General features: G+C 37.6%; 1 protein-coding gene across 4 annotated transcripts in view; it reads left to right on the forward strand.

Moving 5' to 3' along the window:
* LOC127956417 (dedicator of cytokinesis protein 4) overlaps positions 1 to 23658 on the forward strand; it is an 85112-nt gene extending 61454 nt beyond the window's left edge. For 2 of the 4 annotated variants that reach the window (XM_052554291.1, XM_052554292.1), the window contains 20 exons: positions 80 to 175; positions 959 to 1019; positions 1312 to 1405; positions 1486 to 1634; positions 2547 to 2633; positions 2841 to 2945; positions 3049 to 3190; positions 4336 to 4502; positions 6014 to 6100; positions 6986 to 7162; positions 9650 to 9733; positions 10861 to 10980; positions 11063 to 11187; positions 11685 to 11805; positions 12186 to 12267; positions 13608 to 13714; positions 14718 to 14790; positions 15286 to 15381; positions 16331 to 16392; positions 20950 to 23658. In XM_052554291.1, coding sequence (XP_052410251.1) covers positions 80 to 175; positions 959 to 1019; positions 1312 to 1405; positions 1486 to 1634; positions 2547 to 2633; positions 2841 to 2945; positions 3049 to 3190; positions 4336 to 4502; positions 6014 to 6100; positions 6986 to 7162; positions 9650 to 9733; positions 10861 to 10980; positions 11063 to 11187; positions 11685 to 11805; positions 12186 to 12267; positions 13608 to 13714; positions 14718 to 14790; positions 15286 to 15381; positions 16331 to 16392; positions 20950 to 21372 — 2458 coding nt within the window. In that variant the 3' untranslated portion in view covers positions 21373 to 23658. Of the gene's footprint in view, positions 1 to 79; positions 176 to 958; positions 1020 to 1311; positions 1406 to 1485; positions 1635 to 2546; positions 2634 to 2840; positions 2946 to 3048; positions 3191 to 4335; positions 4503 to 6013; positions 6101 to 6985; positions 7163 to 9649; positions 9734 to 10860; positions 10981 to 11062; positions 11188 to 11684; positions 11806 to 12185; positions 12268 to 13096; positions 13581 to 13607; positions 13715 to 14717; positions 14791 to 15285; positions 15382 to 16330; positions 16393 to 20949 lie in introns of those variants that run through there. The other 2 variants (XM_052554294.1, XM_052554295.1) reach the window with 2 other exon arrangements.
* The last annotated feature ends 2221 nt before the right edge of the window (positions 23659 to 25879 follow it).

The raw sequence follows: 25879 nt of genomic DNA on the forward strand, positions 1-25879 counted from the left end.
TGTGTGTGCAGGGCAGGATGGGTCACATGACGGACAGCTGTATGACTCCTCCTCTGCTGTGCTTGTTTTGTCTTGTCAGTCTGTTGAAGAAGATCGAGAGAGAGACGTGGAGAGAGAGCGGGATATCCCTCATAGCCACGGTCACACGGCTGATGGAGCGACTGCTGGATTACAGGTAAAATATACACAGCTGGACACAATACAAACACAAGATACAAAATCCAGCATTTATCAGTTTTGTATTTGAAAAACTTCTGTTCAATGTTTTTTTTTTTTTTTAAGAAAATAATACTTTTATTCATCAAGGATAGATTAAACTGAACATTTAAATGCAGCCATGTTGAGCAGAAGTCTTATTTCCTAAATATAAAAAAATCTTAATTATTGCAGATTTTTGACCCTCAGTGTGTGTGTGTGTGTGTGTGTGTGTGTGTGTGTGTGTGTGTGTATATATATTAACAATTATAATATTTAAAAAAATAATAAAATAAAAAAGAAGTACGGTAATCAGAAATGAAACTGAAAATAATACAAATAAATACCACATTAAAAATATTAGACTATAATGGATAATAAAAAAAAATCAATTTTGCTGAGCCTAAAAGACATCTTTCAAAAACATAAAAAAATTGCTGACCCTAAACCTTTGAACGTTGCTGGGTATAAAAAAGCTTATCATTGCTTTTAATATATTTACTTACCAATGCCACATATTGTAGTATTTCTGCATTTAAAATTAGTAACACAAATACTGTTATGACGCTACTTATTAATCTCACTTTTTTTTAGTGGTGAAAAAAAAATGAAAATACACATTTAAAAATATCAGTTTCAGTTTACTTTGATCTAATCTAAAATTGAAATGCATTAAGTACATACACATTTTCATTGTTCTTAATTTCTGCCTTAGTCACTTTTTGGCTCATAGTGACAAAATGCCACTCTTTGTGTTTTACAGAGACTGTATGAAGTTGGGGGAAGTGGATGGAAAAAAGATCGGCTGTACAGTCAGTCTGCTGGTATGTTAAAGTATAATCGTTAGTGGCATTATTTGTATAGATTAAATCATTGTGAATGGTGTCGTTCTGGTGCTTAGTTTGAGACTAGAGTGTTAAGACAGGAAGTGATTTAGACACTTTAATTCATGGTGGAAGCACCGCTGAGGGCTGGATTATGAAGAAATTTCATATGGATTGGTTTATCCATATGAATTCATTTAGAGGGAACCAGAGCGACAGTGAAAATCAGTCCTGAAAAGCACTTGAAGCACTTCATATCCACACTCCACCTCTCTTTGTCTCTGTTCCACAGAACTTCTACAAAACAGAGCTGAATAAAGAGGAAATGTACATCCGCTACATTCACAAGCTGTATGACCTGCATCTGAAAGCGCAGAATTACACCGGTACTCAAGCATGACGTGAAGTAGTTTGAAGATGGATCGTTTTGAACAGATATATTTTGATGAGTTGTTTATGTGTGCAGAGGCCTCATATACACTTCTGCTGTACGACGAGCTGCTGGAATGGTCCGAGAGACCCTTGCGGGAGTTTCTGAGTTACCCGATGCAGAGCGAGTGGCAGAGGAAGGAGTATCTGCACCTCACCATCATCCAGAACTTTGACCGCGGAAAGGTCTGTGTTTTCTTGTGTCACGTTTCTTTCGTTTCTCATCACGTGGCTCCTCTCAGCCCGCTATTTCATTATCAGTGTGTGATTGTATTTCGAGTAGCTGTCCTTCAGAACTAAATAGCATTTACATAATCAGTAAACTCAAACCCCTGATCACTTGATGAGAATAAAAATCAGTGCATTTGTTGTCTGCTCTCATCATGGCTGGAGCAGTCTGTTGTGGAAGCAATAGGACTGAACCGCTTCCTCATTATAATCAATGTGCATAAGAACAAAATGTGGATATTTGACAGATGTCATGGACTTTTTAAAGATGATATGAAATATTGCAGTTGAAAGCAAAAGTGCATACAAAAAACATCACATCATGATATGTATTATTATCACAGTACAAACTAAACATGTAGTTACAAAATATACTACATTTTTATTTAGAATAATTTATATTTTTTATTTCAGTCATTAAAACAAATTATGTAGGAGTTTTTAAATTTCAAGATTGCCAAAGAAAATAAGTAATATATGTAAAATGTATTTAATTTAATTTATTATTTCCAAGATTTTAGATCATAAAAAGCAGTTTATATTTTGCTAATTATTTATATTAATGTATATTTTTAATTGCACTTGTTAAAACAAAATAAGTAGCAGTTCTTTTTAAATGTTAAGATTGCTGAGATAATATAATCTGAAATTTATACAATTTATTTTTTATTTAATTGTATTCATTTATTTTATTTTTGACGAGATATTGAATTAAGGTCAACACAAAATGTCCTTATACCATCTTGCAAATCACCCAAATCTTGCATATTTGACTGTGTCCTTGGTTCTCAGTATTGATGGTGTTCTAGTGGCTCCTAGTGGTGAGTTATGAAACTGCATGTGAATGTAAAAACCTCTCTACCCCTTCAGTGTTGGGAGAACGGCATCATCCTGTGTAGAGAGTTAGCAGACCAGTACGAATCCTACTACGACTACAGAAACCTTAGCAAAATGAGGGTGAGTTAAAACACAGCTGTTTGCATGGAGCCAGTTATTAACAGAAACACATGGAAAACAGAGTCTCATTAACATAAGATTACCTACATTTACAGTACATATCATCCCCTAATTGGCTGCATTGTTCATCATTTCACATGCAAAAAATTTTGCATGAAAAACTGTATTAACTGTATTTCCTGCCTATTATATGACTGCAAATGACAGATGATGGAAGCTTCGTATTATGATAAAATAATGGACCAACAGCGTCTAGAGCCAGAGTTCTTCCGAGTGGGCTTCTACGGCAAGAAGTTCCCTTTCTTTCTACGGGTATGTGTCATCCTGACATCCTGCAGCAGATCAGATGGCACTGTCAGTATCTCTGGAGTCCACTTGGTGTCAGTATTAACCAGAACGTGTGTGTGTTGTACAGAATAAGGAGTTTGTGTGCCGTGGTCATGACTACGAGCGTCTGGAGGCGTTCCAGCAGCGCATGCTCAATGAGTTCCCTCATGCCATCGCAATGCAACACGTCAACCAGCCTGACCAGACCATCTACCAGGCCGAAGCCCAATGTATCCTCCAGACAGCTCTTCTCTTTTCCAAACACACACACACTTGGACACCAGAGAGTCTTATACTTACACTTTATTTTTTTTTAAAGAGCTGTTCTCTTGCAATGTGTAGTTATTGTTCTAACCCTTTAAACTCATGTCAGTTTGCTCTAACTAACTGATTTACAAATATGCATGTGTCACCTTAACTATTTCTCATACTATGAGTTACAAATTTGAACTAACCCCTATTAGTATAAAGTCTTTTTGCTAATTTAAGCATTTATATCAAAATTCTGGGGTTTGAGTTTCATTTGTTGAATGTAAATCTGACACCCTACCTTATCTAAATGAGTTTCCATGAAGATTAATTTTGTAATAGTTCTCAATATCACGTTGCTGATAACAGTTTTATAATTTTAAACGTAAAAACTTGGCGTAATGTCTCAGGGGCCACTTTTTTATGCACAAAACAGGTTTTCTGTATGTTTCCACAGTGTCAGAGTGCGATGTGTGAAGCCTTGTGAGATGTGTGAAGGCCTTGCTGCAACACGGTTTTTCAGAACAAGCACAAGGCCAGAGCTGCCCGCTTTAAATACACACCCATGTGGGTGAAATCATTCCTCTCCCTCTCAGAACGCATATCAGACGTGGAGACTGGGGGTCGCAGGAGAGCGTTTGTTCAATTGATGAGACATGTACCTGGAGGCCAGGCGCTCGCTGAATATGTGACGTCCTCTTCAGCACAATTAGAGCAGACAGGGCCGGTCAAACTACATGAGCACAGCGTTTTGTTATCCAAGCCGGCGATTAATCATTGGCCTTCCTGGATGGCTGCCCTGCTGGATTCATATTTATGTGCTGATGAGACCTCACGTCTGTGAGGCACAAGATGTTGGTTATTTAAACATTTGCGGAGGATGATTTCCAAATGTACTGTCTGCATTTGGACTGAGAGTCAAGTAGGAGAAACCAAAGCAAAATGTGTTATTAACCCACTTTTGTAAAGTAATATAATATAATATAATTAAATATTTACATTTAAATACAATTATTAATTTAATATTAATAAAGTAAACATTGTTTTTAGTTGTTCAAGTAGTTATTCAAATGCATTTGTGCTCGGGCGACACACATCGCATGTTCCTTAACGAACCTTCATGCAGATCTTCAGATCTATGCTGTCACACCAATCCCAGACAGCCAGGACGTCCTGCAGCGCGACGGAGTCCATGACAACATCAAGAGCTTCTATAAGGTTAACCACATCTGGAGGTTTCGCTACGACCGCCCATTTCACAAGGGCACCAAAGACAAAGAAAACGAATTTAAGGTGAGCTAGTGGCCAGAGTGTTTCAGAAATTGAAGTTCTGTCATCGTTTATTTACTTTTTTTTTATCATTCCAAACCTGTATGACTGTTTTTCTGCTGCGAAACACAAAAGGAGATCTTTTGAAGAATGTGCTGGCTGCTGTTTTACATCAAGTTATGGATACTAGAGCTTCTAAGCTTCAAAATAAGATGCAAAACCACCATAAAAGTACCATGATAGTTGTTCATATGACTATATTCCAATCCCTCTGAAATGATATGATAGGTTTGTGTTATAAAGATACCTCTGGTTTGCTGTTAACTGCAGCATATGTATTGTTGAATCAGTACTGGAATGAACCGGAATACTGCAGTTTTCATTCAGTGTTTTGTTTACTGGATCAATGATCAGCAGTTGCTTTATCCCAAAATAAATACAGCTTTCTAAGGTTGAAAATATTGAATGATTTGGTGACAAATTTGGTCTGCCAATCTGTCATATTGCCTGTTCAGGATTTATAATTTAGTGCACGAATCTTATGAACTGCCTTTATCGTCCATTTTGAAGCTTTAAGACTTCTGACCATGTTCATTCTAAATGCATGGATCAAAACTGACCACTAATTTTTTCTAGACAGTAGAAAAAATTAATGAAGGTGAGTAAATAATGTGTGAGTTTTTTATTCCAGGATTTTTCTTCTTCTGCATTCTCTTGATGGCATTTTCCCCTCATCTCCTGTGTTTCACTTTTCCTCTTCTCTCTTGTGTATTCATTCCTTCACTTCCAGTGTGTGTGTGTGTGTGTGTGTGTGTGTGTAGAGCTCAGGTGTTCTCTCACATGCTGCATTATTCACAGCCTTGGTCCAGAGAGGCTAATTAAAGTTTTAGGGGCTGTGAGATGCGCTCCTTCCAAATATCATTTCCCTTCCCCTCTCACTCAATATATCCAGCATAGACAATCACAGCCTCGGCATGGATTCGATCCACCGCGGGGGTTAGATTTCCTCCGACCTCCGGTGGTTACCGTGTTTGAAATAAACTGTTTAGCCTGCCAGATATTATATTTTCAGAGACACCGGGGGTACTCGCCACCCCGGTCCACTTACCGCCCAGTAATAATGTCTGAAAATCTCATTTAGAGGTAAACTTCGGCTGAGACGCTAGCCAGATGATACGATTATATTGGACTGAGGTGGTTTTGAATATCACAATCAAGCATCTGAAGTTCTTCCAGCGCTTCCTCCGTTATACCTGCGCCAGCTCGGGTTAATTCTCAGGCTGTGCTGGATGGGAAATGAATTTATGAATGCGAAATTTAATATGTGCAGCAGCGTGGCTTGATAAGCGGACTGTGTTGCCGAGAATGAGCTGTTTAAAGTGTAGATTAAATGATATGTATTATACAAACTGGAGGAGGAAAGTCACTCGTTCATTGAATATGCTGTAAGCGCTTTGCTTTATGGAATATCTTGGACTTTCTCTGACGGTTTGAACTCTGATGTGTGTCAATGAGCATTTGCATTTGAATTTCAGAGTCTGTGGGTAGAAAGAACAACATTAACGCTTGTTCAGAGTCTCCCAGGCATCTCACGTTGGTTCGAAGTGGAGAGGAAAGAGCTGGTGAGTAGACCTCCCATGAAACTTTTCCTTTGGTATGATTGGTATGTGAATGCTTAGACAATGCATTGTGAGTGCTTGGTTTCTTAAATGTTAAAAACTAATGCTTAATGGGACTGATAGAGTTATCTTTCGAAGTAGACTGAAAATGTTTGATATTTTTATTAATATGCACACTTTTTAACTTAATTGGTAACAGATGGCACCATTTGGTGGGCCACTAAAGAGAAACGTCATGTGTAGCAAAATAATCATATTCACACCAAGGACTGTTATTGTACTATAATTGACTTAATTACACTACCTTTCCAAAGTATCTGCAAGTTTATTTATTTATTGATTGACTGATTAAAAAACAGTCTCTCATTCTCACCAATGCAGCAATTATTTGCTAAAAATGCAAAAACACAGTAATTTTCATAATTTTGTCAAATTTAATTTATTACGAATTTTCAGCAGCCATCACTTCAATCTTCAGTTCAGTTCAAAAAATTGTAAAATTTTTGTAGGAAGCCTAATGAGTCTTTTTTTCTTTGACGAATCGGTTCCTGAACAGCATTTATTTGAAATATAAATATTTTGAAACAATGCGAGAGTCTTGACTTTTTAAAAAATTTAATTCATTGCATCCTTGCTGGAAATATAAATTATATTTAATATTATAATATTAAACTTTTGATTGGCAGTGTCAATTTGAAAAAAAATAGTTTTTGGATTAAAATCAAGTAAGTTAATAACAATCATAACAAAAGCTAGAATGTATGTTTCAGGCCTACAGACTAAATTCGTTGCTCTTCTAAAGTTCTCCAAATATTGAATGAAAGCTTTTTTTCAACCAGTGTTTTCATCTTGCTGGTGAACTTAACTGTTTTTTTGTTTTGGCCCCAGGTGGAGGTGAGTCCTCTGGAGAACGCTATCGAGGTCATCGAGAACAAGAACCTGCAACTGCGGACGTTGATCACGCAGTGTCAAAGCGGACAGATGCAGAACATCAACCCCCTGACCATGTGTCTCAACGGAGTCATCGACGCGGCTGTCAACGGAGGGCTCGCTCGCTATCAGGAGGTTGTATATCATATACATTCCAAGTCCTCACTGATTCAAGACCACATCATGGTTAAAAAATGTATACATGCTCTCTCAAGGCTGTCTGCAAGAGAACACGGAGCCTTCAGATGGCCAAAGGGAATTCTGGGATACTTTCGGAGTTCTAATGCGTAGTTAGCCTGTCAGAAAGAGAATATCTCGGCCGTACCTTCCCTGTGGTACTCTGCTGATAAACTACAGAAACGGTAGCACTGAAAGAAAAATCCTTCCCCTTGTGAAACCCTGGGAAAATCTATAGTATCTCAAAGAAGTCATATTCTGAGTGAATACAACAGATCTTTCCAGATCGAATGAGCGCTTGTTGCATAGCAACCTCGCTTTAGTGTCACTGCAGTATTTACCTTGATAGACTTGGAGAGCAGCTTTAAAGAGGAGAGTCGACCGTATACAGGCGAGTTTGTGTTTGTACGTGTTCCAGAATGTACATTTGCACTAAATTCGCTTCGTGTAGGCTGAGCGTCCTGAGGCTGGGGGTCTGGGATGAGCAGCAGTTAATATATTTGGAGCGCAAGCATGACAGCATTGCCAATTAGTTGTTTATTGAGCATTCCAGCTGTTGGCATTAATATTTACTCGCATTTCTGCACTTTAAGGTCAGCCCTCAAGGAAATTCCACTCTGAAATTCCTCTCATTTGCAAGCCCCTAGCTTTTAATTGGCTCGGCCTAAAGATTTTCAGACTTTCATGACATTCGAGTCTTCTCCAGAAGTTCAGAGAGAATATCATTTAGTAAGGCAGAGGTATGTTTATCCCGTTTCTTAAATCCTTGTGAAAATGATAAAAAAAATATACAAGTAATTGTCCCAGAGTTCATCACATTCAAATGGCGTTCGACTGCTTGTGATCTGCAGGAATAGCAGGTAGCTGCAATTAAATCTAGTAGCTCCAGAAATCTGAGAGAAATTTGTGTAAATCAGTGGTATTTTTATTCTTTTAAATGCTCAAAAACCTTTCTCAAAAGATTTTGTAACTCAAATGGTTGAGCATGGTCCTACAAGGTCATTGTTTTTGTTTTTTTTAAGGCATGAAATAAAACTTTGGATATTATCAGCAAAATCATAAGGCTTCAAAACCAAACTGATTTATCTATATCATAACATCACCCACCTAGAATGAGTTTGAGAAATTATGACAAATTGTGAAAGACAGAATGTCCAGATGCCATTTTTTGCACATGAAAACAAAATTTGGAAGTCGAAATTATCATGAAAATATGAAATAGTGCTTATCCGAGGGGAACATCGACGCATTTTCAATCTGATTTCATGTTGTTACATTCTAAACATGGGTACAGAAATCTGCTGGTGGACTTTGTTGGTTCTTAAATTGGGTAAAACCTTCTTTTAGAATTTTCACCACTTAAAAGAATTTTAGTTTCCTGTACATAAACGAATTTGTACCGTGTATGAAAAAAGCATATAGTAGTACATGTTATAGTCGAGACAATGTTACTTGCTAAATTAAATACCTTTTCTCATTGTACCAAAGCCCAAATAAATTCTGGAAGTATTATTTTTGCAAATATTCAATTAAAATCTAATGATTTCGTTTATTCAAATTATTACATTAAAAAAGCAAAACAATATAAGATATAAGAGAAAACTTTTTTTATTTTTTTATTTATTTATACTTTAATTAAAATGTTTTTGTAAAATGCTCTATATAATATACATCTATCCAAAGCAGGGAACATACTAAAAATGACACTGGCCACGTAAAATGCACTTAAAATATATAAATAGACACTGTTTTGTAGCATATGTACGAAATGGATGAATGAATATTATTATTATAATTATTATTATAAAAAGCTTTCATTTAAGTTTAGGGACCAATTATCACTATTAGTAGCTAATAACATGCATATTACTAGAATATTAGCTGTGTGTTAGTACTTACAAAGGACATATTTAAAATATATATTTTTTGTAATATTACATAACATGTCATAATTAAGGTTGCTAAAATCAATGACTTCCAGCCAGTCACTAAAACTCACTGTGATCTGCAGGTGTAGCATGCAGCTGCAGTTTAAATGGGCATCCGCTGGTAGCATTCGGCTGGTGTTCAGGCCAAATGTCATATTTGAGGCAATGGAAAAATCTGCATGCTGGTATCTTTGAAGTCTGAGAGTTTTGCCTCCTGAAGCTTCTGCTCTCCCACTGTTTCTTTGGAGATACCAGTCCACCGTGCTTGGAACGGATCGACAAAGATACACCGTCTGATCTGAAAACATGTTTTTAAGCTCACATTCTTGCACTTTATTTGGTTTTAGCACTTCATGTCCCTTAAAACAGAATATCAATCATGACTAAACTATGCACGATATTGTTTGCAGAAAATGTCAAGGTAAATTCCAACTCGCACCACAAAACGTGGAGGCTGGCGAGGCACAATGCATTGTGGTTAAGGAGTGTAATTTTGTTTGTCTTTTATTTCTCGCAGGCGTTCTTCGTGAAGGACTACATCATGAATCACCCTGAAGACGGAGACAAAATCGGCCGTCTCCGAGAGCTCATGTTTGAGCAGGTTTGTCTCAAGAAACCAGATCTAATCTTCACCAGATTGTACATTCATTTATGTTTCGCGCTCATCATTCACGTCTGTCTGCGTTGGGGATTTAGCCGTTATGATCTCCACTAGCTGGATTTCTGTTGGTCTCACTTCTTCCCTTCATGCCCGTGCTGCTTAGTAACCAGGAACTCTCCAGAGCCGAGCACATGATGCTGTTGTCTAGACAGTAACCATGGATATAAGCCAGTTACAAGCATGAAAGTCAACTTTTAAAGATTGAAGGGGGAGAAAATATTTAGCTGATCATTTAATTATGAAGTGAGCTATTTAAAAGACAACATGAAATAAAAATGGATCCTGTTTGCTGCTTTAATAAATGACTTTCATCTTGTTACTCTTGATTTGTTGCATCTTTGTTTACATAAAATTCATGCTAAATAACTGCAAGCAGAAAATGTTCATTATCGACTCATTTTAGATAGTTTTACACATTGCAACATTATTTCTGACTTTACAGATGTATTTCTCGCTATTGGGACTAATTCACTATTGGGACTACAGTACACTGCAGCTTAGACTTTATTTCTTGCGTTATTTTAAAGAACAAAAAAAAAAGTGGGTGGACCAAATGTTTTACTCAGTTATCTAAAGTGTACTTTTCATGATTTACCATATTTTCCGGACTATAAGTCGCACTTTTTTTCATAGTATGGCTGGTCCTGCGACTTATAGTCAGGTGCGACTTATTTATAAAATTTATTTGACATGAACCGAGAGAAATGAACCAATAAAAAACATTACCATCTACAGCCACGAGAGGGCGCTCTATGCTGCTCAGTGCTCCTGTGACCTACCAAAGAAAGCATAGAGCGCCCTCTCGTGGCTGTAGATGGTAATGTTTTCTCTTGGTTCTTTGTTCTAAATAAATGCGACTTATAGTCCAGTGTGACTTATGTTTTTTTCCTCGTCATTACGTATTTTTGGACTGATGCAACTTATACTCAGGTGCGACTTATAGTCCGAAAAATACAGTATTCAAATCTCACCGCTACATTATTTACCACTCAATATTCTGATTGAACTTAATTACTATAGAGGTTAGAATTCACTGTCATGAACGTTGCCCATGCTTTGTCCTTCAGGCTCACATACTGGAGTTTGGTTTGACGGTGCATGAGAAGTTCGTTCCTCAGGACATGCGGCCTCTGCACAAGAAACTGGTGGATCAGTTTCATCTGATGAAATCCAGCCTCGGCATACAGGTGCATATCAGCAGTCAGATTCTTTTGATTTCCCAAGCCGTTCGTCGTGCACTCATCCTTCTCTCTTTCCCACGCTCCGAAGGAGTTTCCAGCCTATGTGCGCGCCAGTCCGATCCACTTCACCAACGGAAGCCCTCGAGCCGGAAGAAACTCAGCACCTAACATAATGAGTCCAGAGGGAGGAGCGCGTGTGGTGTCACGCCGCAGGTCAGGAGCTCTTTTCGGGTTTGAGTCTGCAATTTGTTTAGTTTTTTAGTGGCTAGTGCTTGTATATAGAGAACAGGATAGCTAATAGAAGATACAAGGTTCATATATGTAATAGAAGTAGGGTTGGGGAAAATAATAGCATGCTAATTTCTGCAATTTACTGTGATCGGATGCAATACATTTATCTCACTTTCTGTGAATAGCGTTATATGCTTGAAATTCTTTCCACTGACTCCAAAATCACTTGATTTAATGATTTGATTTAAAGGGGTGGTTGATTGCAATTTTTTTGTTTGTTAGAGATGGGTTTAACTGGTTTACCAAAGTATCACCTGAATGTATATTAGAGATATTCTCTTGTATTAATCTTAAATGTCTCATATAGCTTTTTCTTAATTGTATGACTCACAGTATTACCTTAATTCTCACCATGAACATGAAATAAAAAATAATTATGCCACTTATTAAAGTCCCCATTTTTATTGAATGTTATTCAGTCCCCTCAGCTACCCGGCAATCAACCGCTACTCTTCATCCTCGCTGTCATCGCAGGCCTCCAATGAAGTGAGCAACATCACCGGCCAATCAGAGAGCTCAGATGAAGTCTTTAACATGCAGGTGAGTGCTCGGGCTGCCATTGGTTAACTACACACACACAAACACACACACACACACACACACAGTCTCTGTTCTCTCGCTGTCTTTCATATTTCCTCCTAATCTCCCTCTTTCTCTCTTGTTCTTTTTCTCTACTAATTGCCCTCTTTCTGTTTTCATCTGTCTCTCTCACAACCCTGCTTAATCTTCCTGTCTCACTCGGTCTTTTCTCTCACAGATTTGTAGGAGTGAATTATAGACTGGACAGACAGATCATTTAGCTTTTTTCTTTTATCCCAGACCGAATGATTATTGTATAACCTCTCCATATTATAGACCGACAACAAAGAAGTCTGTGGACTCTTTCTTATGTTTCTCACATTTTTTTCTTGTCTTTCCAGCCAAGTCCGTCTACCTCAAGTCTCAGTTCCAATCACTCGGCCTCTCCCAACGTGACCAGCTCGGCTCCGTCCAGTGCCAGAGGTGAGAAGAAACCTTTGCTCTTTTGCAGCATGTCTAGAGCAAGCTTTTATTTCGGTGTTCACACAGCAGAGCTGTGAGAGGTTTGATGCCGGCACAGTAACACAAGAACACAAGTTAAATATTACAGCAACCAATTTATTTATTTTACCTAAAGGTCAGAGAGAGGTTAGTAAACCCAAATTAAAACTGAAGTTACAGAAACAGTTTTACAACAAAAATGAATAATTCTTATTTGTGACATTGTAATGCAAAGTCATAGTTTCCCTTTTATTCCAGTAACTGTGACTTTTTCCTGTTAGTTTTAACTTTATTTTTGGTATTTGAGTCTTAAAGGTGAACTATAATATCCCTTTTTACAAGATGTAAAATATGTTACACGAGTCTTACACAGGTGCTGGTTGTTTTCACACACTGTGTTCAAACACCTTATAAAAATTGCTTTTTTGCATAATAGGTCCCCTTTAAGATTTCACAATACAATATATCTTCATTTCTTATGACTTAAGACTCTAGACATATGTATCACATAAATTGTGAGAAATTATTACTGTTCTTCCTATTGCATCTTTATTATTCGTCGCAATTACAACTGTGACTCTTACTTTAAGCTTTATTGAAATTAATTTTTTTTTTAACACTGATTCAGAATCAGGCTACCGTAATAAACAGATTTCCATGTTAAAAATAAAATGCTACAGCACAGCGAAGTTTATGGCCCATTTAATGCTGTGGGTTACAGAAAGCTGGCGTCCTGATATATAGCAGAACTCTCCCCTTTGTTTCTCTCTCTCCTGTGCTCTTCCATGGCTTCTTATCTCCCTCCATCCAGCATGTGTTTACTTGCAGACACAGGTCATAAAAACAGGAATATGTATGGAGACATTTATGTAATCTTATAGTCTCCCCTTGGCAGCCCTCCATGCCTCCCATAGAGACCCCCATAAAGCAGCGGCAGACAGGAAGCGCCTCTGGAGAATAACAGACGGCATAAAATGCAGCTTGAAGTACTCTAGACTGATGATGACTATCACCGGAGCAAATAAGGGAGCCGTGGCCTCCTGTCCTGTATTGGAGGAGGAAGTTAGTGTTCTGAGCAGGTCCAGGCAGCTCCCCATGTCAGCTACTCTGTCTCTCCCTGAGAAATAGCCGTCTGTCACCCCAGCAGAACAATTCTCGCCTTAGCGGGAGGGAAAGACGAGGGCTAGCCTTTATTTCATGTGCTGGCTAGTTAGCAAAGAAATGAGTGCAAGATCTATGTCCTCTTTCTGTGTGTGTGTGGGCATTCGTGTCAGTGTGTTGCTGAAATCACACCCTTGCTTACACATCCTCACCCTTCACAGGTTCTCCACAGATGTCAGATAAACACAAGCATTCCCGAGAGAACTGCCTCTCGCCGCGAGAGAGACCCTGCAGTGCCACATATCCAAACCCCCTGGATCCCGCACAGGTATGATGAAGATGATTTGAATATCAATATTTTTAATATTCACCAGTGTTCAGGTCACATACTGTAGGAGGGTATTTTTTTGTGTACTGTTTGGGTTTACCTCTATTTCCCGTCATCTTTGTAAGATTTGCATTAACTGCATCTTTTTAAAAAATGACCATGTAAAATTGATTTTGTGGATGTGTCTCAGAGAAATTATTAGTGAGGTAAAGTATCTATGCAACATCATCAGGTTAAATCAGGACTTCTTCACAGTTTAATTAACAGCAATTAAGACTATTTCCCAAATGTTAAACTTTCTCGTAATTGAGACTTTATTTGTCATGACTGAAACTTTATTTCTCATAATTAAAACTTTATTTTTTTTTTACAATTGAATTTCCCTCCTTTTTACGATTTGCTGCTGATTCTGGGGAATGGGAATTCTGTTAATTCACAAATTAAATAATCTCAATCATGAGAAATAAACTTTTGATTACAAGAAAGCACTCATTACAAGAAACGTAGTTTTTGTAACAGTTATTAGATTTAGGGGTCAATTACTTTTTTCACGTAGTGTCGGGCAGGTTTGGACAGCTTTTTTTCCCTTTATAAATGAAATCATCATTTTAAAGCAACATTTTGTTTTACTTGCATTATCTTTGTGTAATATAAAAATTTGTTTGATGATCTGAATCTTTTAAGTGTGACAAATACACACACAAAAAAAAACTTAAAAACCTCTTCACTTCACTGTATATTTAATATATAAACATAGCATATTTTTCTTAAATAAATACATGCATCTGTTTGTATTTATGTATACATAATAAATATACAAACATATATAATGTAAACAAACACTTTTATTTTGGATGCTTTTAATCGTGATTAAGTACTAATATAAAGACACTCAAAGACGAGCAATGTAATGGATATGTCAATATTAAATCTATAGCCTCACTGAATGATGCCTCGACGGAAATCACATCCGCATTCGTGTGACAGTACCTCTCTTTCACAGAGGCCAGTTCCACACCCAGCGGGTGACGCCACCTTGCCTCGCAGTAACCCCAACATCTCCACCCCCGACAAAGGTGAGCATGTGCATGTGAGCGTATGAATCTTCAGTCTGCCTCCCTGCTGTGAGGAGGGTGGTCTGAAGTGACGGGGGTCTGGCGATCAGCGCGCTGGATCTGATGCTGGGCGACAGCTCGCCGCTCCTGAGTGTTGTGACAGCTGTGACTGAACCACCAAAGAGATTCACCAACAGACTCACGCTTACTCAGATCGACAGGAAGATGTTGAGGGGATTTCATCATCTTTATTTCATCTGTTCTTCTAAGTTATTTACATTGACCTGGGGGGAAAAAAATGTCTAGATGGTTTTGAATATTGAATATTTTGGGGATATTTTTTTTCCGTATAAGACATTAAATGGAAAATATATGTTAACGATTCGTTTGATATATTTCTTGTTTTTGAGGCAGGAAGTTGTAGCAGGACAGGCTAAGCCTTGATTTGCTTTTGCCAATCTTATTTTGAGTTGATTTGAATGAATGTACCTGAAATGCATGTTTTGTGTGTGAAAGTGGTGAAGCCTGCACCAAGTAGCTGGAGTCTAGACACGCCGCTCTCTGATTTTAATGGAAAGTGTCCCCCTGTCCCTCCTAGACCACCGTACTCAGGTAAAGAAAGAAATCCGCTCCGACCGCTCCTTTTGTTTCTCAGATCTTCTGCTCTAAAGTCTCCTGGTTTCTCGTTCGTCTTAACTTCTTGGTCTCTCTGGATCATGAGGGCTGCCGGTTGAACACATCAGTGAGAATCTGAAGATACTCTCTCCATATATTAAATGAGAAAAGGCACATCATCTAACCAGCGGGATCCTTCCCACACACTCTTTTGTTTCTAATCGTTCTTGATGAGCTTTCTTGCAGCATTTATGTCTTTAAACTGCATGACATGTTTTTAAACCTCAGTCTGCACCGTTTCTTCTTCATTACCTTCCAGATGTCGGTCTGCGTGGTCTTTTCTGCATTGCCTTACACACATACATACAACGAAAATATTTATTTTATTTAATCTTTTAATCTAAAACTAGTGTTTCTATCATATTTGTATTATTTTTTAATTAATTTCATTATGATAAATTACTGTTATCGGAGTTCATAACTATAATTGTTATGGAGTATGTTTATAGCTAGTATATTTACTATATTTAACATTATATATAATCTACTATAAGTATAGTAGTTAAAGTAACTCTCTTAAAGTAACTAGTATTATTATGTAATACTGTAAAAATGGTCAGTTAAATAGGGTCAGAGAGTGGATGGGAAATGGTCATGAAAAACTAAATTATTACTCTTTTTGACACTTCTTTAACATTATAAGTAGACCCCAGGAAACAAATTGCATTATAAAAAGTATGATATGACCCTTTTAAGGGTCTACATCTGTGGACTCTGATTGAGCTTCCTAGAAAAGAACTGGTTAAACTGAATGGTTAAAATGTTTTGCATTAGCAGAGCAACCTTGACAAAGCGTTTCTCTGATTAATAGACAGCCGAGACCATGTTTACTGTCCCAGGCTCCTGTATCAAATGAAGAAGATTGACTTTTTGTGTCCTTTAATAGGATCTCCTGCCAAGACTACACAATCACAGTCCCCCGTGATGACATCACGCTCGCCGCAGAAGGTATGACCTTTACTTGATGTCTGGGGTGTTTCGCGAAGTGACCTTTGATGTATTTACTGGTGTGTGGATGTTTACTGTGGTGTCTGGGGACTCTAAACTGGGTCAGACTCAAGTCAGTCCAACTGGGCCCACGATTAGACCGATTCACCCCAGTTCTGAGCAGTTGGGTTGGCATCCGTCCGGTGCAGATCCTCAAGAAATCACTAACCCATCTCAATGGTGGAACACATATATTGCTGCAACAAATATACATATGCACTACCATTCAAGATTTTATTAAGATATTGGAAATTGATACTTTCATTTAGTAAGCATGCATTAAATTGATCGAAAGTGACAGGACAATCATTTATAATGTTGCAAAAGATTTCTAATCAAAAATAAAAATAAAATGGTGTTTTTGTGAACTTTCACTTAAAAAATTATAAATAAATTAGCACAGTTTTCAGAAAAACTGTTTTCTACATTGATAATCATAAATGTTTCTTGAGCAGTGAATCAGCTTATAAGAATGAGCTCTGAAGACTGGAGTAATGATGCTGAAAATTTAGCTTTGCATAACAGAAATAAATTACATTTAAAAATATATTCAAATAGAAAATGGATATTTAAAATTTTAATAATATGTCACAATATTACAGTTTTTACTTTATTTTTAATAAAATAAATACAGCATTGGTGGTGCAAAAGAGAAAAAAATAAAAAATTAAATCTTTCAGACCCCAAACCTTTTAATTTTAGTATACTGTATTTCACTTATGTTGTCTCTCCTACTATTTTTGAGTCCAACGCAGTGTTTATGTATGATACCAATGCAGTGAAGAAAAAATGACAGCTTTATTGAAAGCGCAGGTATCTGTATTGAAGAAACCACAGTATTTTTCTTTCAAAGGGCATAATAGTCAAAAAGGGTCACAGACCTTAAAAAAGGTTGGAGCTACTGCTATCGGTGTTGCAGTGAGTGTATTCAGGTCTTAAATAAAAGCACATTCTCCTCATTCAGAGGAACAGTCCTTAAAGCAGAACACCTCTGTAATGGCTTCTCAGAAACTCCTACTCAACACCGCCTCATTCAGTGCGTCTCATGAGCTTGGTAATTACATTTCTTTCCGTTTCCCTGAATTCTTGTCTGGTGCCACGTATTGATCCGTCACCTGGTATTCAAAAACACACTGTGTAAAACTCTAGGATCTATCCCATGTAGAAAGAAAACTGTTCATATTTAAAGTGTAGATGGCTGCATAGAAATCAAATCATTCCTCCTCCTGTAAATCATAAAATCTGTCATGCTACTAAGAACAAAGCAGAGAAGGATAGATTCGGATGGAAAGAGATCTCAGCAGGAATGCTGGTGGATTTCCGTAAGGAATTCCGGTTAGTGAGTTAGAAAGGGAAAGCATAACCTGTGTGACCACCTGTGTGTGGTTGTTTGCCTCAGAAATAGTCTCATGCCTGAAGCTATACTGTGACATATCACACACGCATGACCAAACACACACACACACACACAAAAGTACTGACTACAGTCAGTCACAGATGAAAAAACCAACATCGACCAGTGCAAATTTCCATTCTGGTCCAGGATATTTCACACTATCCAGTTTGTATTGGATAGTCTGAGATCTTCAAAACAAGATTGCATTTTATGTTTGAAATATGCGGTCAGATAACCATGGAGACTAAAGCTACATATTATGTTATGGTGGCTAACTAACAAATGGTCAATATGCTAATTCTACATTATGTCGTCTAAATAAATAAAGCAAAACACTAAAATGTAATTTAGGCATCACATCATTATAATGTACAATATGAATAATGGATGTTGATTCTGAAAATTGCTGAAGATTACATATTGCTGTGTTTAGTTATTATTAGAAAATGAGCTTGCACAAATATCCAATATAATTCCAATATCCAAATTAATTCATATATATATATATATATATATATATATATATATATTAGGGGTGTAACGGTTCACAAAATTCACGGTTCGGTTCGGTTCGATACACTGATGTCACGGTTCGGTTCGGTACGGTTCGGTACGTTTTAGATACAGCAAAAAGAAAAAATTGGCAGATAAATTTCCTTGATTTTTATTTAAATGTTTTATTTATTAAAACTAACAAAGTATGTGTTTTTTTTTTGTTTTTGTTTTTTTTACATTGAACAATGATGGAGCTATTCTTTACCCATCTTCTATGGTGTTTTCTTAGCAGCATACTGTATAAAACAAAAATAGCTCCTTATAAATTTTTTTTACAAATTAAATGTAATATTGTTGTAGTAGTTGTGAACAAATACAAAGATGTAACTCTTTTTATATTGAACTCTATAACTCTTTATATTGAGTGTGTTTTTACTCAGTTGGTTCTCTATTTGGGCTTATGTTTTTTGGAACAAAGCAGGAATTACGGTCTGGCTGAAATGGGCTCGTGAAGGAATATTGTAATGGGGCTCAATTACATTAAGCATGTTCTCAAAACCTGCGTTTTCCACTACAGAGTAAGGTCTCATATCCGCGGCTATAACGTAAATGCACCATTCGCTGCGGTGATGTCCGTATACGGAGCCCAGGACGTCACCTGTAGGAGAAAAAAAATCAATCCGTGGCGACGGTTTTGCAATCCGTCCCCTCAGTTTATAAACCGTACTCACGAATTCATAAACTGTTCACTCGATTTAACAAATCGTGCCCACGAATTTCCAATCCGTGCACTCAGATTTTGTAAACCGTACCCTCGGTTTTTGAATCCGTACTCACGAATTCATAATCCGTGCGCACGCTTTCGCAATCCGTTCCCTCGGATTTGTAAACCGTACTCACGGATTCATGCAGCAAACTCCTACGTGTTAACATATAGTTTTATTGAATATTATTATGTGGAATAGGTTTACAGCAAAGTGTCTTAAGTGATTCTCTATCAAGTGTAGTACGAGGTGGAATACAAAGATTTAATAAGAAAGATGCGCATTAAAATCTTGTTCAATTGCTGATAATCTATAATAGCACTTGATTATTATTGTGCAATAAACCTGGCATTGTGACTGACTCTGGAGTAATTTTTTCCTCTTTTGTAAGTTATTTTGGATAAAAGATTCTTATGCATAACCTGTTTAATAATATATAATAATGATACAAATAAAAATAAAGTTATTTTTTATAATTTTAATTTGTAGGCTAAATAAATGAGTACAAGACAGTAAAAATGTTTGTCATAAAATAATTTGTGAATTGCTTTATTTTTAAATAACCTTTGACAGTTTTGGAAATGCTTGTGTACAATTCTTTCTTAACATGAAGACTTATTTTTGTGATTTTATTATACTAAGCTCCACCCACCTCACCCCACCTGCCGGAGTTAGATGCATGTTTCACTGTTAAGTGTAAAATGCGTGTCAGTTTTCAAATCCGAGGGAACGGATTGCGAAAGCGTGCGCACGGATTATGAATTCGTGGGTACGGATTCAAAAACCGAGGGTACGGTTTACACAATCTGAGCGCACGCATTGGGAATTCGTGGGCACGGTTTGTTAATCCGTGGGTACGATTTGTTAAACCGAGTGAACAGTTTATTAATTCATGAGGATGGTTTATAAACTGAGGGGACGGATTGCAAAACCGTCGCCACGGATTGATTTTTTTTCTCTCCTACAGGTGACTCGCGGGGCTCCGTGGTACCGAGCCTTCAGCGCGTACTGAGTGAGCGAGCGCCTGATGAGTAGCCTAACATAAACATATAAGTGTGTTTTTTTTTTCCTTCGGGGGTGTCAGGGGCGTTGCCTGTTACGTCGTTTGGGTTATTGGGCTACCTTGTTGAACGCATAACATTATATTTCACACACCTTTTTTATTTTCCAAATTTAATTAATTACTCCAACGAACCGTTCGGTACATAATGCGTACCGCGTACCGAACCGAAAGCCTCGTACCGAACGGTTCAATACGAATACGCGTATCGTTACACCCCTAATATATATATATATATATACACACACACGCATGCATGTATACACACACACACACACACACACATATATATATATACATATACACACGCATGCATGCATACACACACACACACACACACACACACATATATATATATAAAAACATTTAAACTCTGGTATTGAGATACACAATTGTAGATTTTGTTTGTAGTTGCTGCACATAGCTGAATTATCCTAGCGGAAATGTTGTGTTTGAAGTTCTCTCAAGAGTGCAATCAGACTAAATACGCTTTATTCAGTGAAATGAAGTCCTAGAAACAGCTGCAGTCTTAGTTGCGGATTTAATTGCCTAGAAATTATTTCATAATGAAAAGAGACAGTATTGCCTCGAAATAATGGAGCCAAAATTGCAGAATATTGTGCTTTGGCCTTCCAGTGTACAGATTAGCTCTGTGAGGCGGGATGTTGTTTCTGTTGCAGCTGATGGTTTCTTTATTAAGGCTTTGTGCTAGCAGAAAGAGGGAACTTTTTTATTTATTAATTTTTTTTGCTAACTACATTGTGGCCCAGAGCTTCATGATTTCTCTCATTGTGTATTCGCAGACCTCTGTGGCTCCGTTCACCCCCTCGCCCACAGAGTGCCAGTCGACAGGGTTGGTGTCGAATTCTCCGGTGCTTTCTGGAAGCTACAGCAGCGGCATCTCGTCTCTCAGTCGCTGCAGCATCTCTGAGGCCTCCGGAACTGAGAACACGCCCGCTGACCACGCCCTCCCAAACTCCGCCTCCAGTGGATCGGACGAGCTCATTCGACGGGAAAACAAAACCCCGCCTCCCTATAGCATACATGAGCGGAACAACCCCCGCAGACAGGTCCCACTTCCACCGAGCCTGTCGATTCCTCCAAGCATCGACGCACCACCTGTTCCTCCCAAACCGCACCTGATTCGAAGGCAAAACACTGAGCCGCGCCGACCCGACCAGTTTCCCAGACCCCGGCCCATTCCCAGGAAAGTCTCACAGCTCTAACGCTGCGCCCTTCACTCCATCCCCACCATTTGCACTTTTACACCTAACCTCTCTGGGTTTACGATTACAAACTCCCGATTTAGATTAAATGTATAAAATAGACTGGAATATATTGAGTGAGAGTGAGAGAAGGGATACAGGGGTATGCACTTTTTAGGTCCAAAATTATAACTTTGCTTGACAAATTAACCTAGCACCTTAATTAACTCTGAACAGAACTTAGTACCGGGGTATTTTCTCAGATTTTTCATAGATTTATCAATGCTAATATGTATTTATAGTGGTTGATACAAGACATATTTGCCTTAAGAGTCTTTTTATCAATGAGAAATGCACGATTAAAAAATACTTAGTACTTTTTATTTAGACAAAAGGTGCTAAAAGTTCTCTTTATTAATGTTCACGATATGTCCAGGATTGCATTTAACTTTGGGTCTGAAGGCCTATTCACACCGAATGCGAGGAAAAATGTGGTGTTAAATAAAATATGAGCACATTAGTCCATAAAGTGTTTAAACTGACAATACGATTATTTATTGCAGATTGATTTAAATTCACTTTCCTGAATTGGCATTATATGTAATTTTTTTGTTTGTGTTCTTTTCACAAATTTCCATGCGCCTGTGGGTTTATATTTATGCTCATTTATTATATATGCACATATTTTATTAATTGACGTCCAAAGGAGAAAGTTCAGAGGTTCACAAACTAGAACTACTTACATATGTCATTTTCATGTTCAAAAAGAGGTGTGTAAAGACAACAATATTCACATATTTGCAGTCCAATGGGTCACTTAAAAAAATAATAGGAAGTTTGCACTCGGTGTGAATAGGCCTTTACAAAGGTTGCTGCTTTTTTAAAGACCAAGCTACCGTAGTATCGATTCTTATTACTAAAAATCCACATGCAAAGAGCTTTCATAGATTTGCAGAATCAAAAAAATTAAATAAATAATAATCACTGTATGCACTGCCACCTTTGCATTGACTAATGTGAAATTGTACCTTCAGCCCATTTATGTAATTTGAACGCAATTGTACGTGAGTCTACGGTGTATGGGCTTTCGGAGTACTACGGCATCGATAGTTTCTTTGGAGTTTGGGGTCTAAATGATTAGAAACCAGTTGTGGGCAAGTCTATAAGGGCTTTCAAAGCCCTGCAGCATGGATAGTTCCTTTAGATCCTTTAGGAATTTGGGTCTGAATGATTGGAACCCATGTAAGTAGTGGGAAAAACCCCCTACAAGTTTCTGTAGAGAGCGCACATGCCCATGAGATATAAATGGAGATGGACTTTTGTGGAGTTTTGCCAAGTGTTGTGCCAAAGGAACAGGTGGGCTGTAAGGAAAATGGATGTCTTGAACCCGAAGATGCTTTATTAGGATGCAAATGGAGACATCCAGTGTAATAGACCTCACCATACAACGGACCACTTTACAGCACTGATTTACCGTACTGGCTAGAAGACAGTGAGACAAAGTGATATAGCCTGGCAAAAGAGCTTCATATGAAAGGTACTCGATCTCCCCAGGGCATTACAGAGAATCAAGCTGCCATTGCGCAATAAGGGCTGCCATTCCTTTTCACACTTATAATCTAAACTCATGCGTTCCAGTCAAATCTGGATTGGCACTTCTGGACTGAACCTCATGTTTCATTTACCTGTACAAAATGCAGGTAGAGCGACCATCTGCAACCTGTTTGAATAATTATTTAACATGCATAAATACCAACACATGGTTGCGAAATGTTCAGGAATGTTTCTGCATGCACAATTTCATCAGTTGTTCAAATGTTGTCTCGTTTACAATTCTGTAGGGCCCTACACATGAAACCCAGGTGAATATACAGCGAAGAGACCAGCTATTGTTTCGTTTTAGTGGAAAATGTGATCGCAGTAGAGCGTCCTCATTCGTTTTCTATGTCTTATTAATTCTCAAATTAACTTGAGTCTGATTATTTTCTCCTTTCCACGGTCACACTTTATGAGACTGGGATTTGTTGCGAATGCCAAATGATGACATTCACAAAAATCAGTACTGTAAATTAAATAAGATTGATGTAATTATGCCAAATGCAATATCTTGTCTATTGTACATAACATGTTTTTAACAGAAGTGTAGCTATAACAAATTTACAGCTTTGAATGTTTGAACAGCAAATTAAGATGATAAATGTCAAATATTTATGTATTTTGTGAGCATAGGGAAATGAGGTCGAGAAAGCACCTAACACATTCACATTCTAATGACTTCCTGTCTAATAAACATTTCCAGCAAGAACATTTTGATTCAACAGCTCATTGCGTTTTTCTCTCGAAAGGTTACCGTACGTCTCTGATTTCCTCTATTTAGAGCAGACTAACAGGCTGAATGTGTTGTGTATGTTCTTCAGGAGTCTCAATGTAAACGCAGTTAATATATGTATATATAAAGTGTGTGTATTTTACAGATTAAGCTCCATGACAGCCCATTGGACCTCTAATAAGGATCATAACGGCAGAAAAGTAGGAAGCTCATTGTTATTCCTCCAGGTGCAGCGAGCCGGTTGCATTATTCATGGGTTTGTCTCTGTTCAGTAAGACTTGTATTTGCACACATAATGCAATCTTGCTGTGGTGGGACGTTTGAAGACTCTCTCGCTGTCATGGTAAGTTTGTTCCTGGTTTGAGATGCGAGGAACCAAGGATTTGTCCAAGGAAATGCAGAGTTTACTTGAAAGGTTAAATGGTAATTGTAATTGGGAAGTCTTCGGACCAGGGATATCTTAGCGTTTATGATGGGCTCAAGCGAGAGTAAATATTCCTAGCCTTTGCTGTGCTCCGTGCTTTTATGTTTCCTTCAAGACTTCTGCGAACTGTTCCACCAAGTGTAGCTCATTTAGATGCTAAACACCCCGAGAATTGTAAATTTATGGGCACGGTCAAAAGCTCGGGAAGGAGAAATGCGGGTCTTAATGTTGCCTTACCTTGGTTGAGCTCTTCATAGCACAAGCTCGAGGTATTTTTTCTGCTTTAGCAAACTCTAAAGAACACAGAGCTTCCATCTGGGACCGGGGTTCATCGGCAGAGCCTGAGATTTCAAACAGCTTATGGATAATAGATTTCATGTTTCATCCTTCTGATTTCCTGTATCACTGCTCTTATGCTTTCGGCTGATTGGGATTTGCCCATCGGCTTTACCCCCCTTCTGTCTCTCCATTAGTTTGTTGTTTTCTGTGTTATGACCTCGTAGAGGACTCTTGCAGATATCGTATTGGGGATTTCCATAGAACATCAAACGAAGGATTTGATGTAGGCAGCTGTATTTCACACACCTTTCCCAATGTGAGAACGTTTGATATGAACTGTCGTTTGAACTCTGAAGCTTCGGCTGCTCGATGAGTGATGTTAGACACATCAGTGATCTAAAATGATTAAAAAGCATGGTGAACTGTATGCTAAATAACAAAATCAAGTTTAAAGCACCCTATTTTCAATATAAATGTAAGTTCTGATTAATCTCTTGAACGGCTAACGTTATATTTTTGGTATTCTTTTCCAAAACCTAGTGTTTGAGCAATCTAGACAATGTTTGATGGCCTCAAATGTATGCTATCGACAAAAGGTTTGTTCTAAAAGGTAAGCAGCAGCATTTTGGACAAAATCTAAGCCTGTTTATATCCCTCCAGGATAAAACAATCTATATATAATTCAAATATTGAAAATGTGTTTATTTTAGTCAACTATAATAAAGTTAAGCTAAGTAAAAATGACAAATGTAGAAATAAAGTTATCAGTTGTTGTGAATGTTATTTCAGTTAACATTTATTTAAATTATTGGAGATGTGATTCCAGTGTAGTTCTTATGGTTTTAATTCAAGTATTGACAGATGTTGAAATAAAGTCATTTTTAAAAGTAATTTAAGTTAAAGTTATTTTATTTCAAGTATTGATTTTCACACACACACACACACATATATATATATATATATATATATATATATATAAACCCTGAATTGAAATGTAGTGATTTGAGGATTATGAATTGACTGCCAATAAAATTTGTTTCAAATCAGTCACTTAGATCAAATGTCAGTTAAGATACTATGTATCTATATATTTTTAGCTCAGTATGTTTTGGACCATCTCCAACTGTCTTTATGTGATCTTAACAGGTGCATCCTGCTAGTTTGACAGGCTCCTGCGAGAGAAAGGACACTGAAGAATCTGCTGACCAGGCCTTAACAGTGAAGCACATGAGTGAACTGCCCATCATCAGACTGAGTGGAAACGCCACGGTAATGTGGCCACTCGTGGTGAGGACATTAAACTGCAATCGATTGGGAAATTACAATAGAACGAGAGTAAATGAGGCACAGTGGATTCTGTATGCCAATACTCACCTAAGGGTAAATTAAAGAGGCCTTCCCTAATTATCCATTCATTCATCCCTACTTTCTTCAGTTTTGCATGTGTGTTCATTTATACAACCCTCCTCAGTTTGTCCTTAAGCTGCATTAAAACC

The sequence above is a fragment of the Carassius gibelio genome, chromosome B4 (assembly GCF_023724105.1).
Source record: "Carassius gibelio isolate Cgi1373 ecotype wild population from Czech Republic chromosome B4, carGib1.2-hapl.c, whole genome shotgun sequence".
Lineage (NCBI taxonomy): Eukaryota > Metazoa > Chordata > Actinopteri > Cypriniformes > Cyprinidae > Carassius > Carassius gibelio.